The sequence below is a fragment of the Corvus moneduloides genome, chromosome 3 (assembly GCF_009650955.1).
Source record: "Corvus moneduloides isolate bCorMon1 chromosome 3, bCorMon1.pri, whole genome shotgun sequence".
Taxonomy (NCBI): Eukaryota; Metazoa; Chordata; class Aves; order Passeriformes; family Corvidae; genus Corvus; species Corvus moneduloides.
The window spans coordinates 1,453,498-1,469,139 of NC_045478.1; the positions used below are offsets into that span (position 1 = coordinate 1,453,498).

Consider the following 15,642-nt stretch of genomic DNA (forward strand, 5'->3'; position numbering starts at 1 on the left):
AGACTTCCCGGATTCCTGGATGCTTCTTCCAAGGAATTTTTCCCGTTAGGAATTCGTCGTCCCCGCTTTGTTCTTCTTCCCGTCTCCTTCGAAATTCCAAAGGAGCTCCCGGATCCGGTGTTCCCGTCCTTTCCCAGCGGTGGGTGGCGGATTCAGGGGAAAAAAGAGTTCCAGAAATCCCGGGAAACAGGAATCCCTCGTTTTTCCTGCGGGAAGACGCCGGAATTCCTTGGATTTGTGCTGGAAGTGGGAATTCCTTGGATTCCTGCTGGAAATGGGCAGCTGGGTCGGTTCGGGGCGGGGGGGGGGGGGGGGGGGTGGGACACGGCCCGGTATCCCAAAAAATCCTGGAGCTCTGGGATGGATTGGACCCCGCCCCCCCCCCCTCCCCCCCCATTCCTGATCCCATTCCAGCCATTCCCAGGAATATCCATGGATCAGACTCCCCCCCCCAACATTCCCGATCCCATTCCAGCCATTCCCAGGAATATCCATGGATTAGACTCCCCCCCCAACATTCCCTATCCCATTCCAGCCATTCCCAGGAATATCCGTGGATCAGACCCCCCCCAACATTCCCGATCCCATTCCCAGGAATATCCATGGATCAGACCCCTCCCCCCCAACATTCCCGATCCCATTCCAGCCATTCCCAGGAATATCCATGGATCAGACCCCTCCCCCCCAACATTCCCTATCCCATTCCAGCCATTCCCAGGAATATCCATGGATCAGACCCCCCCCCCCCCAACATTCCCAATCCCATTCCCAGGAATATCCATGGATCAGACCCCCCCCAACATTCCCAATCCCATTCCAGCCATTCCCAGGAATGTCCATGGATTAGACCCCTCCCCCACCCCCCCAACATTCCCGATCCCATTCCCAGGAATTTCCATGGATCAGACCCCCCCTGCTCCCTCCCAACGTTCCCGATCCCTCTCCAGCCATTCCCAGCAATCCCACAGGCAAACCTCAGGAATTCCGACCCCCCCCGGAATGCCGCTGAAACCAATCCCACCCCCCAAATCCCTCTTTTTTTGGGAGGGGTCCAGAGGTTTTTCCAGAGCACCCAAAGCCTCTCCCCATCCCATCCCATCCCATTTATCCCGTTTATCCTGTTTATCCCATTTATCCCATCCCATCCCATCCCATCCCATCCCATTTATCCCATCCCATTTATCCCATTTCTCCCATCCCATCCCATCCCACCCCCTCCCATCCCATCCCATTTCTCCCATCCCATTTATCCCATTTATCCCATTTATCCCATTTATCCCATCCCATCCCATCCCATTTCTCCCATCCCATTTATCCCATTTATCCCATTTATCCTGTTTATCCCATTTATCCCATCCCATCCCATTTATCCCATTTATCCCATTTATCCCATTTATCCCATCCCATTTATCCCATCCCATTTCTCCCATCCCATTTATCCCATTTATCCCATTTATCCCATCCCATCCCATCCCATCCCATCCCATCCCATCCCATTTCTCCCATCCCATTTTTCCCGTTTATCCTGTTTATCCCATCCCATCCCATCCCATCCCATTTCTCCCATCCCATCCCATTTATCCCATTTCTCCCATTTATCCCATTTCTCCCATCCCATCCCATCCCACCCCCTCCCATCCCATCCCATTTCTCCCATCCCATTTATCCCATTTATCCCATTTATCCCATTTATCCTGTTTATCCCATTTATCCCATCCCATCCCATCCCATTTATCCCATTTATCCCATTTATCCCATTTATCCTGTTTATCCCATTTATCCCATCCCATCCCATCCCATCCCATCCCATCCCATCCCATCCCATCCCATCCCATTTCTCCCATTTCTCCCATTTCTCCCATTTATCCCGTTTATCCCATTTCTCCCATCCCATCCCATCCCATCCCGTTTATCCCATCCCATCCCATTTCTCCCATCCCATTTCTCCCATTTATCCCATTTATCCCGTTTCTCCCATTTCTCCCATCCCATCCCATTTATCCCATTTATCCCATCCCATCCCCTCCCATCCCATCCCATCCCATCCCATCCCATTTCTCCCATCCCATCCCATTTATCCCATTTATCCCATCCCATCCCATCCCACCCCCTCCCATCCCATCCCATTTATCCCATTTATCCCATTTATCCCATTTATCCCATTTATCCCATCCCATCCCATCCCATCCCATCCCATTTCTCCCATCCCATTTATCCCATTTATCCCATTTATCCCATTTATCCCATTTATCCTGTTTATCCCATTTATCCCAGCCCATCCCATTTATCCCATCCCATCCCATTTCTCCCATCCCATTTATCCCATTTATCCCATTTCTCCCATTTCTCCCATCCCATCCCATCCCATCCCATTTATCCCATCCCATCCCATTTCTCCCATCCCATTTATCCCATTTATCCCATTTATCCCGTTTCTCCCATTTCTCCCATCCCATCCCATTTATCCCATTTATCCCATCCCATCCCCTCCCATCCCATCCCATCCCATCCCATCCCATTTCTCCCATCCCATCCCATTTATCCCATTTATCCCATCCCATCCCCTCCCATCCCATCCCATCCCATCCCATCCCATTTATCCCATTTATCCTGTTTATCCCATTTCTCCCATCCCATCCCATCCCACCCCCTCCCATCCCATCCCATTTCTCCCATCCCATTTATCCCATTTATCCCATTTATCCCATCCCATCCCATCCCATCCCATCCCATCCCATCCCATTTCTCCCATCCCATTTATCCCATTTATCCCATTTATCCTGTTTATCCCATTTATCCCATCCCATCCCATCCCATTTCTCCCATTTCTCCCATTTATCCCATTTCTCCCATTTATCCCGTTTATCCCATTTCTCCCATCCCATCCCATCCCATCCCATTTCTCCCATCCCATTTATCCCATCCCATTTATCCCATTTCTCCCATCCCATCCCATTTATCCCATCCCATTTCTCCCATCCCATCCCACCCCATCCCATCCCGGAGCTCTCCAGCACCGTTAACTCCGATCCATCTTCCCGCCATTGTCCGCCATCGACGTTTCCCATTCACCACATCCATTATCCACCTTTTTTTTTTTCTATCCCCCTCCTCCGAGGCCCCATCCCGGCTTTTCACGGAGCTGGAAAAAGGCCGGAGCCGGCTCCATCCGGAGCCTTTTATCCGAGCACTCCAGAGCCACTTCCCGGCTCCTAAATGGATTTGACCTCCGCTCCTCCCGAGCTTTATTCCCTTTGATTTTCCACCGGCTCATTATTCTCGGGAATAATAAAACCCCCCGGACAATCCGAGCTCATCCCGAGCGTTGGCGTCAGAGGCGGAGACGGCTCCGGACGCCTCTGGAAAAGGGGGAACATCCGACGGCCTTCGAGTGCTTCGAGGCTGATCCCGGCACAAAAGGGACTTTGGAAAACGCTTCCCGGTTTTCCGACCGAGCTCTTCAGGGAGACAAAGCCCGGTCGGATCCGGCCTCGCTTTGCCGCGGATGGATGGGGTCGGTTGGGATTTAGGGAGGAGGGGATGGGGAAAAGGGGGAGAAAATTCCGAGTTTGGTTGGGAGCGGGGATGGGTTTTTGGGGGGAATGTGGGATACGGACCCTCCGGAGGGATGGGGAAGCTCTGGAGCCGGGCTGGGAATGTTCAGCTGGAGAAGGGAAGGATCCAGGGAAATCTTGGATCCTGAAAGGGGCTCCAGGAGAGCAGGGATTTGGGATAAAGGCTGGAGGGGCAGGAGGCAGGGAATGGCTTCCCAGTGGGAAAGGGGAGCTTGGGCTGGGATCTTGGGAAGGAATTCGCGGCTGGGCTGGAATTCCCAGGGAATGCCCGGATCCCTGGCAGTGCCCAAGGAAAGGCTGGAGCAGCCTGGGATCATCGGGGGAGGTGCCGGCCTTGGAATGGGATGGGATTGAAGCTGCGTGGATCCCAGCCAAAGCATTCCGGGACTGTGGGATGCAGGAGGCTCCGAATCCATGGCCAGGGGTTTTTCTGGAAGTCGGGGATGGGAAAGGGAAGGGAGAGCCTTCCTGGAGTGCCGAGATTCCCAGGGAAGGGCCTGGAGGCCGGAATTCCTTCCCGCAGAGGAGTCGGGATGGGGCTGGATCCAATGGCAGGCTGGGAGAGGCGGGAATGGAGGGATTTCCCTGGGAAAGGGGAGCTCGGGCTGGGATCTTGGGAAGGAATTCCCGGCTGCGCTGGAATTCCCGGATCCAAGGAAAGTTTGGAGCATCCCGGGATCACCGTGGGGTCGGGATGGGATGGGATTGAAGGTCCCGTCCCACCCAATCCAGGCTGGAATTCCGGGATCCCAGGATCCCAGGATCCCCCCGCTCTCCTGCTGTGCAGCTTCTCCTCTCCCCGCTCCATCCCAAATCCCACCGCAATTCCCGGCATCCCAAAATCCTCCATCCCGATCCCTCCTGAGACATCTCCGGCCGACGTTCTCTGGGCTCTCCTGAATCCAGGGATTTGGGGCTGGCCGGGATTCCCGGTCCTGGGATGGGATCCCGGGATCGGAGCAGGATCGAGGTTTGGGTGGATTTGGGGATTCCCTGGAATTCAGGAACCTCTGGATTTCCTTGTCCTGCTGATTGTAGTTGGGCAAATCCCAGATTTTTGGACTTGGAAGTGTGTGGGAATCGCAAAGATCGGGAAAACCTTGGAGTTATTAAAGTTGGGAATCACGGATTTATTAAAGTCAGGAATCCGGGATTTAAAGCTGGAAAAACCCTTGGAAAAAAGCATCAAATCCAAGCTTTCAATCCCAAAGAATCTTGGGACAAATCCCGAAGTTTTTGTGACCCCGTCCTCCCTCCGGAGCACTTCCCGCTTCCATGACTCCCAACAGCTCCGGCCAACCCCGCATCCCGAGGGATTGGTGGGATTTGAGCCCATCCGTGATTTTCTCAGCCGGCTCCCGGAGCTCATTCGCATCCAGGTGCGAGCTGGTCCCGGATTAATGGGAATTAATTAATGGGAAAGGGCAGGAATCACGTGGGAATGAAACCCCATCCTGGCCCGGATCCGGCCGGGAAAGGGCGGCACGTCCCGAATTTCTGGGAATGAGGATGGGATGGAAAACCCGGGATCAGGGAAAACACCACTGCCCATGGAATGGGATGAGGTTGGAGGGTCCTTGCTGGCCTGATTATCCCGGGATTTTTATGGTCACGGAACCCAATCCTGAATCCATCCCAAATCCATCCTGAATCCATCCCAACCCCATCCCAAATCCATCCCAAATCCATCCCAACCCCATCCCAAATCCATCCCAAATCCATCCCAACCCCATCCCAAATCCGTCCCGAATCCATCCCAAATCCATCCCAAATCCATCCCAAACCCATCCCAAATCCATCCCAAATCCATCCCGAATCCACCCCAAATCCATCCCGAATCCACCCCAAATCCACCCAACCCCATCCCAAATCCATCCCGAATCCATCCCAACCCCATCCCAAATCCATCCCAACCCCATCCCGAATCCATCCCGAATCCATCCCAACCCCATCCCAAATCCATCCCAAATCCATCCCAAATCCATCCCGAATCCACCCCAAATCCACCCAACCCCATCCCAAATCCATCCCGAATCCATCCCAACCCCATCCCGAATCCATCCCGAATCCATCCCAACCCCATCCCATTTTCCCGGACTGGGATTTGGATTCGGGATGGATTTGGGATGGATTTGGGATGGGGTTGGGATGGATTTGGGATGGGGTTGGGATGGGATTGGGATGGATTCGGGATGGATTTGGGATGGATTTGGGATGGGGTTGGGATGGGGTTGGGATGGATTCGGGATGGATTTGGGATGGGGTTGGGATGGATTTGGGATGGGGTTGGGATGGATTTGGGATGGGGTTGGGATGGATTTGGGATGGATTTGGGATGGATTTGGGATGGGGTTGGGATGGATTTGGGATGGATTTGGGATGGATTTGGGATGGGGTTGGGATGGGGTTGGGATGGATTCGGGATGGATTTGGGATGGATTTGGGATGGATTTGGGATGGGGTTGGGATGGGGTTGGGATGGGGTTGGGATGGATTTGGGATGGATTTGGGATGGATTTGGGATGGATTTGGGATGGATTCGGGATGGATTTGGGATGGATTTGGGATGGATTTGGGATGGATTTGGGATGGATTCGGGATGGGGTTGGGACGGATTTGGGATGGGGTTGGGATGGATTTGGGACGGATTTGGGATGGATTTGGGATGGGGTTGGGATGGATTTGGTTGGATTTGGGATGGATTTGGGATGGATTCGGGATGGATTTGGGATGGATTCGGGATGGATTTGGGATGGGGTTGGGATGGATTTGGGATGGATTTGGGATGGATTTGGGATGGGGTTGGGATGGATTTGGGACGGATTTGGGATGGGTTTGGGATGGGGTTGGGACGGATTTGGGACGGATTTGGGATGGATTTGGGATGGGGTTGGGATGGATTTGGTTGGATTTGGTTGGATTTGGGATGGGGTTGGGACGGATTTGGGACGGATTTGGGATGGATTTGGGATGGGGTTGGGATGGGGTTGGGACGGATTTGGGACGGATTTGGGATGGATTTGGGATGGGGTTGGGATGGATTTGGGACGGATTTGGGATGGATTTGGGATGGGGTTGGGATGGATTTGGGACGGATTTGGGATGGATTTGGGATGGATTTGGGATGGGGTTGGGATGGATTTGGGACGGATTTGGGATGGGGTTGGGATGGATTTGGGATGGATTCGGGATGGATTTGGGATGGGGTTGGGATGGATTTGGGATGGATTTGGGATGGGGTTGGGATGGATTTGGTTGGATTTGGGATGGGGTTGGGATGGATTTGGGATGGGGTTGGGATGGATTTGGGATGGGGTTGGGATGGATTTGGGCTTGACCTCTTCCCCCACCTCTCCCCATATTCCCAACCCCATCCCGAATCCATCCCAACCCCATCCCGAATCCATCCCTTTATCCTTTGGGATCCCCATTCCCTCCCCACCTCATCCCCCTCTCCCATCCCAAATTCCAGCCGCTCCCGAGCCCATTCCCAAGCCCGGGAATTCTTTTCCATCCTTTCCCCGCTCCCGAACCCCTCGGGAGCGCCTGGAAAACTTTCCCGGGGCTGTTAATCCCGCTGGGATGCGGCTCCTTTGTTCCCCACCTGGAACGATCCCGATTTTCCCCCTCGGGCCCCTCCTTCCCTCTGGATATAAAAACCTCGGGATGAGCGGAGCAGAGCCAGAGGCTGCCTGGAAACGCTCGGGAAAAGGGGAAGGAGCAGCACCGGGATCCCATTCCAGGTAAATCCCAAAAATCCCGGCAGAAAGAAATCTGGGAATTCTCGGCCTTTTCCCAAAGGATCGGGAATCAAATCCAGCCTCGCTCCCGGTTTTTTTTTTGGGGGGGGGGGGGGGGGTGTTCATTTTTTCCTTCCTTTTCTCCTCTGAATTCCAGGTTCGCTTGGAATTTCGGGGGTTAATCCTGGGGAAATTCCCAATTCCAACCTTTTATCCCAAAATTTGATCCTTTTTCCTGGTTTTCCCACTTCAATCCCAACTTTCTGCTCCCATCCCTTTCCCGGTTTTATCCCCGTTCCCGTCCCCACCCTCGGGATCGTTTTTCCCTCTTCCCAAGGAATTCTGCTCCGTCCAGGAGCCACCTGGAAGCTCCTGAGGGAGGGGAAAAATTCCCTCATGAGCATTCCCAGGATTTCCCAGCTTTTGGAAAATCAGATTTTGCAAAAAAAATTAAGGAAAAGATGATCCCGATCCCAGAAAATGAGAGGGAATTTTCCCGAGGGAAACTGAGGCACGGGAAAGGGAATCCTTGGATCCGTCCCATTCCCAGCTCAATCCCTCCAAAAAATGGGAAAAATCCCCTCCTGAGCATTCCCAGCCTTGGGGAAATCCCATTTTCCCACAATTCCCTGTAAAATCCCGTTTTCCCAAGGCTGGGAATGCTCAGGAGGGAATTTTTCCTGGTTTTTTGGAGGGATTGAGCCGGGAATGGGACGGATCCAGGGATTCCCTTCCCGTGCCTCAGTTTCCCTCGGGAAAATTCCCTCTCATTTTCTGGGATCGGGATCATTTTCCCTAATTTTTTTTGCAAAATCCCATTTTCCCAAAGCTGGGAAATCCCGGGAATGCTCAGGAGGGGATTTTTCCCTAATTTTGGAGCCGGGAGAGAGGCGGATCCAAGGATTCCCTTCCCTTCCCCTCCTGGCTTTTCCCGGGATTTCCCAGCTTTGGGGAAATGGGAATTGTCTCGGGAATGATGGGGAAATGATCCCGATCCCAAAAAATCCGAGGGAATTTTCCAGAGGGAAACTGAGGCACGGGAAGGGAATCCCTGGATCCGCCTCTCGCCCGGCTCCAAAATTAGGGAAAAATCCCCTCCTGAGCATTCCCAGGATTTCCCAGCTTTGGGAAAATGGGATTTTGCAAAAAAAATTAGGGAAAATGATCCCGATCCCAGAAAATGAGAGGGAATTTTCCCGAGGGAAACTGAGGCACGGGAAGAGAATCCTTGGATCCGCCTCTCGCCCGGCTCCAAAATTAGGGAAAAATCCCCTCCTGAGCATTCCCAGGATTTCCCAGCTTTTGGAAAATCAGATTTTGCAAAAAAAATTAAGGGGAAATGATCCCGATCCCAGAAAATGAGAGGGAATTTTCCCGAGGGAAACTGAGGCACGGGACAGGGAATCCCTGGATCCGTCCCATTCCCAGCTCAATCCCTCCAAAAAATGGGAAAAATCCCCTCCTGAGCATTCCCAGCCTTGGGGAAATCCCATTTTCCCATAATTCCCTGTAAAAATCCCGTTTTCCCCAAGGCTGGGAATGCTCAGGAGGGAATTTTTCCCATTTTTTGGAGGGATTGAGCCGGGAATGGGACGGATCCAGGGATTCCCTTTCCGTGCCTCAGTTTCCCTCGGGAAAAATCCCTCCCATTTTTTGGGATTGGAATAATTTTCCCATAATTCCCTGTAAAATCCCGTTTTCCCAAGGCTGGGAATGCTCAGGAGGGGATTTTTCCTGGTTTTTTGGAGGGATTGAGCTGGGAATGGGACGGATCCAAGGATTCCCTTTCCCGTGCCTCAGTTTCCCTCGGGAAAATTCCCTCTCATTTTCTGGGATCGGGATCATTTTCCCTAATTTTTTTTTGCAAAATCCCATTTTCCCAAAGCTGGGAAATCCTGGGAATGCTCAGGAGGGGATTTTTCCCTAATTTTGGAGCCGGGAGAGAGGCGGATCCAAGGATTCCCTTTCCCGTGCCTCAGTTTCCCTCGGGAAAATTCCCTCTCATTTTTTGGGATCGGGATCATTTCCCCATCATTCCCGAGACAATTCCCATTTCCCCAAAGCCGGGAAATCCCGGGAAAAGCCAGGAGGGGAAGGGAAGAGAACCAGGAATTGCCACAGGAGCCAATCCCATCGCTCCGATCCCGATTCCAAGATGGAAAAGGCCGAGGTGGCCGAATCCCAAAGGAATTCCGGAATTTCCCGCTGATGATGAGATTTTTTTATTTTTTCCTGGGATTTTCCCACAGTTCCTTCCCGGTTTTTTTGGCCTCTCCGCTCCCTGCGTGATCCCGGCCTCGTTTTTCCAGCCGGGATGGGGTTGGGAATCCTTCCCGTGGTGCTGGGGCTGCTCCTCTGGAATTCCACCGGAGCCTCCGGGCCGTGCTGGGAGAATTCCAAGTGCCAGGACCTCAGCAGCGAGGCGGGAATTCTGGTAAGGCCTTGGATGAGGCGGGAATTCGGGAATGGCGGGGGGGGAGGGGGGGGAACCCTCGGGAATGTGGGATGACGATTTTTGGATCCCAGTTGGGGGGGAAAGGGAAAGGGAAGGGATGGGAGCCAGGAAAAGCAGGGTGGGATTTGGGAATCGGGATTCGGGAATCGGGATTTGGGAATCGGGATTTTCCTGGAGATCGACGGGGCTCAAATCCCAGCTCCCAAAGAGCCCAGAAAAAACGGAGGGATTTGGGAATGGCCCGGGAAGGAGGCAGGGAATGGCTTCCCAGTGGGAAAGGGGAGCTTGGGGTGGGGTCTTGGGAAGGAATTCGCGGCTGGGCTGGAATTCCCAGGGAATGGCCGGATCCCTGGCAGGGCCCAAGGAAAGGCTGGAGCAGCCTGGGATCATCGGGGGAGGTGCCGGCCTTGGAATGGGATGGGATTGAAGCTGCGTGGATCCCAGCCAAAGCATTCCGGGACTGTGGGATGCAGGAGGCTCTGAATCCATGGCCAGGGGTTTTTCTGGAAGTCGGGGATGGGAAAGGGAAGGGAGAGCCTTCCTGGAGTGCCGAGATTCCCAGGGAAGGGCCTGGAGGCCGGAATTCCTTCCCGCAGAGGAGTCGGGATGGGGCTGGATCCAATGGCAGGCTGGGAGAGGCGGGAATGGAGGGATTTCCCTGGGAAAGGGGAGCTGGGGCTGGGATCTTGGGAAGGGATTCCCGGCTGCGCTGGAATTCCCAGGGAATCCCTGGCGGTGCCCAAGGAAAAGTCGGAGCCTCCCGGGATCATCGCGGATGAGTTTCCCACCCAAAGCATTCCAGGATCGGATATTCCACGCCCCCCCCAGATTCTGGGAACGCCGCCAATCCCGGCCTTCGCATTCCCAACCCCCCCCTCCCGCACGGGCTTCTCCCCCAACTTCCCACCTTGAACCATTCCCCAAGAACCTCGGGAGCGGCCGCGGGTGGGAATCCCCACGCCCGGAATTCCCACCGCGCCGTTCCCACCCGCAGGCCTGCGCCGGCTCGTGCCGGGCCCGGCTTTCCTTGGAAGCGCCGGTTTTTCCCGGGAATGGGCACCTGCAGCCGCTCTCCGAGAGCCTCCGGCGCTACGTCATGAGCCACTTCCGATGGAACCAGTTCGGCCGCAGGAACAGCAGCAATCCCGGGATGCAGAAACGGGAAGAGGGAACGGGCGCCGAGGCGGGAATCGCCTTTTCCCGACGCTCGGAAGAGGCGCGAGCGGAGCGGGAGGAAGGGAAGCGCTCGTATTCCATGGAGCACTTCCGATGGGGAAAACCCGTGGGCCGCAAGAGGAGACCCGTCAAGGTCTATCCCAGCGGAGCCGAGGAGGAATCGGCGGAGAATTCCCCGCTGGAATTCCGGCGGGAAGCGCCCTGGGAGGAGGAGGAGGAGGAGGAGGAAGAGGAGGAGGAGGAGGAGAGATTCCCATGGGATCAAGCCCGGAAGGAAAAACGCTACGGAGGCTTCATGAGCTCGGAGCGGATCCGAACCCCGCTGGTGACGCTCTTCAAAAACGCCATCGGGAAAAGCCTTTCCAAGGAAGGGCAGTGATGGAAAAGCGGGAAAATCCCATGGGATTCCTCCCCCCCCCCAGCCCGTAGCGTCCCCGTAGCGCTCCTGCTCCGTCATCCTCCCTCAGCCAAATCCCGGGATTCTGGGTGGGAATGAGGTGGGGGAGACAGGGGTGAATCCCGCTCGGGAATGTGGGGGGGGGGGGGGGGGATGGGCTAAATCCCGGCTGGGAATTCTTGGGATGGCGGGATCCCGGCTGAGCCGTACAAGTGGTGTTAAAGGAGGGCTGCGGAATTCCCGAAGAAATAAAAAAAATGACGGATGAGAGCGTTCGGAGGTGCTGGCGGCTCCCAGGGAAACGCGGGAATCGCGGATGGATGCGGAGGTTGGGAATGGGCGGGAAAGGGTTGGGGGGGGGATGTTTTGGGATGAGGGAATGACGTGGAATTCCCAGTTTGGGAGAGATGGGAAGGAACTCATCGAGGCTGGGAAGTTTTCCATGGGGAAAACGGGAAAAGGAGGGGCAGGAGGCAGGGAAAAGGGAGATTTCTTGGGATGTTGGGAAGGAATTCGCGGCTGGGCTGGAATTCCCAGGGAATGGCCGGATCCCTGGCAGGGCCCAAGGAAAGGCTGGAGCAGCCTGGGATCATCGGGGGAGGTGCCGGCCTTGGAATGGGATGGGATTGAAGCTGCGTGGATCCCAGCCAAAGCATTCCGGGATTGTGGGATGCAGGAGGCTCCGAATCCATGGCCAGGGGTTTTTCTGGAAGTCGGGGGTGGGAAAGGGAAGGGAGAGCCTTCCTGGAGTGCCGAGATTCCCAGGGAAGGGCCTGGAGGCCGGAATTCCTTCCCGCAGAGGAGTCGGGATGGGGCTGGATCCAATGGCAGGCTGGGAGAGGCGGGAATGGAGGGATTTCCCTGGGAAAGGGGAGCTCGGGCTGGGATCTTGGGAAGGAATTCCCGGCTGCGCTGGAATTCCCAGGGAATCCCTGGGAGCATCCAAGGAAAAGTCGGAGCCTCCCGGGCCCGTGGGATCCCTGCCCATGGAATCGGCCGATCCTTCCCTTCCCTCCCCACCCGGAGCCATTCCCGCATTCCCAGCAAATTCCCAGCACTCCCGGCCCTGCGGTGCCAACATCGACGTTTATTGGGAACGGGAATCCCGGTGGGATTTGGGATCCCGGACGACATTCCAGGGACGCGGCCGGAGCGAGGGAAAAGCGCCGGGAAAGGCGGGAGAATTCCCGGGGCTCCAAAGGCTCCTTGGGAATGCCGGGAGCGTTCCCGATGGATTCCTCCTCCTTTTCCCGCTTCTTCCCTCCGGGGGGGTTTTCCCGGTGCTTTTCCCGCCATTTTTTGGGAAGAATTCCAGCAATTTTCCATGGAAAAGGCTCTTCCCGCCGTTTTTCGGGGACAATTCCAGCAATTTTCCCAGGACAGGGCTCTTCCCGCCGTTTTTCGGGAACAATTCCAGCAATTTTCCCAGGAAAAGGCTCTTCCCGCCGTTTTTCGGGAAGAATTCCAGCAATTTTCCATGGAAAAGGCTCTTCCCGCCGTTTTTCGGGGACAATTCCAGCAATTTTCCCAGCACAGGGCTCTTCCCGCTTTTCCCAGGGAATTCCCGGCATTCCCAGGACGCCCCCATCCCACCCCACATCCCAAAGTTCTCCGGCGCTCGGAAAACGTCCGGCAGCGAATCCCGGGATCCTGACGTTTCCTTTTCCTTCCCCATTCCCGGGGTTTTTTTTGGGAAGATCCAGGCGCTGCTTCCAGGGAAGCCGAACTCGATCCCGGCCTGCATCCCGAATCCCCTTCGATCCCAGGAATCCGGCGATCCACGGATCCACAAATCCCCGGCCGCGGCCCCGAGCCGGCTTTTCCCGGGAATTCTCGGCATCCCGCCTCAGCTGCGTCCATCCGGGAGCTTCCCGCCACAAAACCCCCCCCGAAATTCGGGATTTTTCCAGGCGGGAGCGCCCAGAACTGCGGAAACTCATCCCAAACCCAAGGAAAACGGCGGGAATGGCCCGATATTCCCGATATTCCCGATACTCCCGATATTCCCGGCAGCCCAAGGATGGATTCCCCCCAAAATCCTGGATTTTCCCGAAGAAATCCCCATTCCGAGCACCCTGGAGCCCCCCCTGGCCGCCAGGAACGCTCGCTCCGGAATTCCAGCCGGGAATTCCAGTGGGAGCCGGATCTGGGCTCGGCATTCCCGCGTCCGACGGATTTGGGATCCCACGGGCACGTCCCACTTTTCCCATCCATCCCCGGGGCTGGGAATTCCCGGGGCGTTATCCCGGGAAAACGCACATTCCCGGAGCGCCGCACCTGCCTCTTCCCAAAAAAAAATCCCGGAGCGGAGAGGGAATCCCAGCAACGCCTCCCGGGAGCATCCCAAAAAATCCCAAAATCCCGGCGGGAAGCGGGCCGGCGGGAACGCCGGGATTCCGTGGGAATGTCGGGAATGTCGGGATTCCGTGGGAATGTCGGGAATGTCGGGATTCCGTGGGAAGGAGGCTCCTCGCGAGCCTTCAGTAGACGCAGAGATCCGGGAATTTCATCTCGTACACCGGGATCGAGTGGGATTGGGATTGGGATGGGCCGTAGGCGGCCGCGATGGTGCCGGAGGGACTCGGAGGAGGCCTAGAAGACCAAAAAAACCGGGATCAGCCGGAGCGGGGAGGGAGGGAAAGCTCGGGAAAAGGGGATTTGGGAATGGGAAAGGGGATTTGGGAAAGGGAAAAGGGGATTTGGGAATGGGAAAGGGGATTTGGGAATGGGAAAGGGGATTTGGGGTGGGAAAAGGGGATTTGGGAATGGGAAAGGGGATTTGGGAATGGGAAAGGGGATTTGGGGTGGGAAAGGGGATTTGGGGTGGGAAAAGGGATTTGGGAATGGGAAAGGGGATTTGGGGTGGGAAAAGGGGATTTGGGGTGGGAAAAGGGGATTTGGGGTGGGAAAGGGGATTTGGGAATGGGGAAAGGGGATTTGGGGTGGGAAAAGGGGATTTGGGAATGGGAAAAGGGGATTTGGGAATGGGAAAAGGGGATTTGGGAATGGAAAAGGGGATTTGGGGTGGGAAAAGGGGATTTGGGGTGGGGAAAGGGGATTTGGGAATGGGAAAAGGGGATTTGGGAATGGAAAAGGGGATTTGGGGTGGGAAAAGGGGATTTGGGGTGGGGAAAGGGGATTTGGGAATGGGAAAAGGGGATTTGGGGTGGGAAAAGGGGATTTGGGGTGGGAAAGGGGATTTGGGAATGGGAAAAGGGGATTTGGGGTGGGAAAAGGGGATTTGGGTTGGGAAAAGGGGATTTGGGGTGGGAAAGGGGATTTGGGGTGGGAAAGGGGATTTGGGAATGGGAAAGGGGATTTGGGAAAGGGAAAAGGGGATTTGGGGTGGGAAAAGGGGATTTGGGAATGGGAAAGGGGATTTGGGGTGGGAAAAGGGGATTTGGGAATGGGAAAGGGGATTTGGGAATGGGAAAGGGGATTTGGGAAAGGGAAAAGGGGATTTGGGATGGGAAAAGGGGATTTGGGGTGGGAAAAGGGGATTTGGGGAATGGGGAAAGGGGATTTGGGAATGGGAAAAGGGGATTTGGGGTGGGAAAAGGGGATTTGGGGTGGGAAAAGGGGATTTGGGGAATGGGGAAAGGGGATTTGGGAATGGGAAAAGGGGATTTGGGGTGGGAAAAGGGGATTTGGGAATGGGAAAGGGGATTTGGGGTGGGAAAAGGGGATTTGGGGTGGGAAAAGGGGATTGGGGAATGGGAAAAGGGGATTTGGGAATGGAAAAAGGGGATTTGGGTTGGGAAAAGGGGATTTGGGGTGGGAAAAGGGGATTTGGGGTGGGAAAAGGGGATTTGGGGTGGGAAAGGGGATTTGGGTGGGAAAAGGGGATTTGGGAATGGGAAAGGGGATTTGGGGTGGGAAAAGGGGATTTGGGGTGGGAAAAGGGGATTTGGGAATGGGAAAAGGGGATTTGGGGTGGGAAAGGGGATTTGGGAATGGGAAAGGGGATTTGGGAATGGGAAAGGGGATTTGGGAATGGGAAAAGGGGATTTGGGTGGGAAAAGGGGATTTGGGAATGGGAAAGGGGATTTGGGGTGGGAAAGGGGATTTGGGGTGGGAAAAGGGGATTGGGGAATGGGGAAAGGGGATTTGGGAATGGGAAAAGGGGATTTGGGTGGGAAAGGGGATTTGGGAATGGGAAAGGGGATTTGGGGTGGGAAAAGGGGATTTGGGGTGGGAAAAGGGATTTGGGAATGGGAAAAGGGGATTTGGGGGTGGGAAAAGGGGATTTGGGGTGGGAAAAGGGATTGGGGTGGGGAAAGGGGATTTGGGAATGGGAAA

The 15,642-nt window shown here is 55.2% G+C and overlaps 1 protein-coding gene across 2 annotated transcripts; it reads left to right on the forward strand.

Annotated features, from left to right (window-relative positions):
• The first annotated feature begins 7,210 nt into the window (after positions 1-7,210).
• On the forward strand, positions 7,211-11,608 carry POMC (proopiomelanocortin). 2 transcript variants are annotated; one of them, XM_032103357.1, is made up of 3 exons: positions 7,211-7,318; positions 9,565-9,749; positions 10,765-11,608. In XM_032103357.1, the coding sequence occupies exons 2-3, from the start codon at positions 9,630-9,632 to the stop codon at positions 11,323-11,325; spliced, it is 681 nt and encodes a 226-aa protein (XP_031959248.1). In that variant the 5' UTR covers positions 7,211-7,318; positions 9,565-9,629; the 3' UTR covers positions 11,326-11,608. The 2 variants fall into 2 exon arrangements, with proteins under 2 accessions (XP_031959248.1, XP_031959249.1); XM_032103358.1 differs by having other exon boundaries at positions 7,223-7,318; positions 9,625-9,749.
• The last annotated feature ends 4,034 nt before the right edge of the window (positions 11,609-15,642 follow it).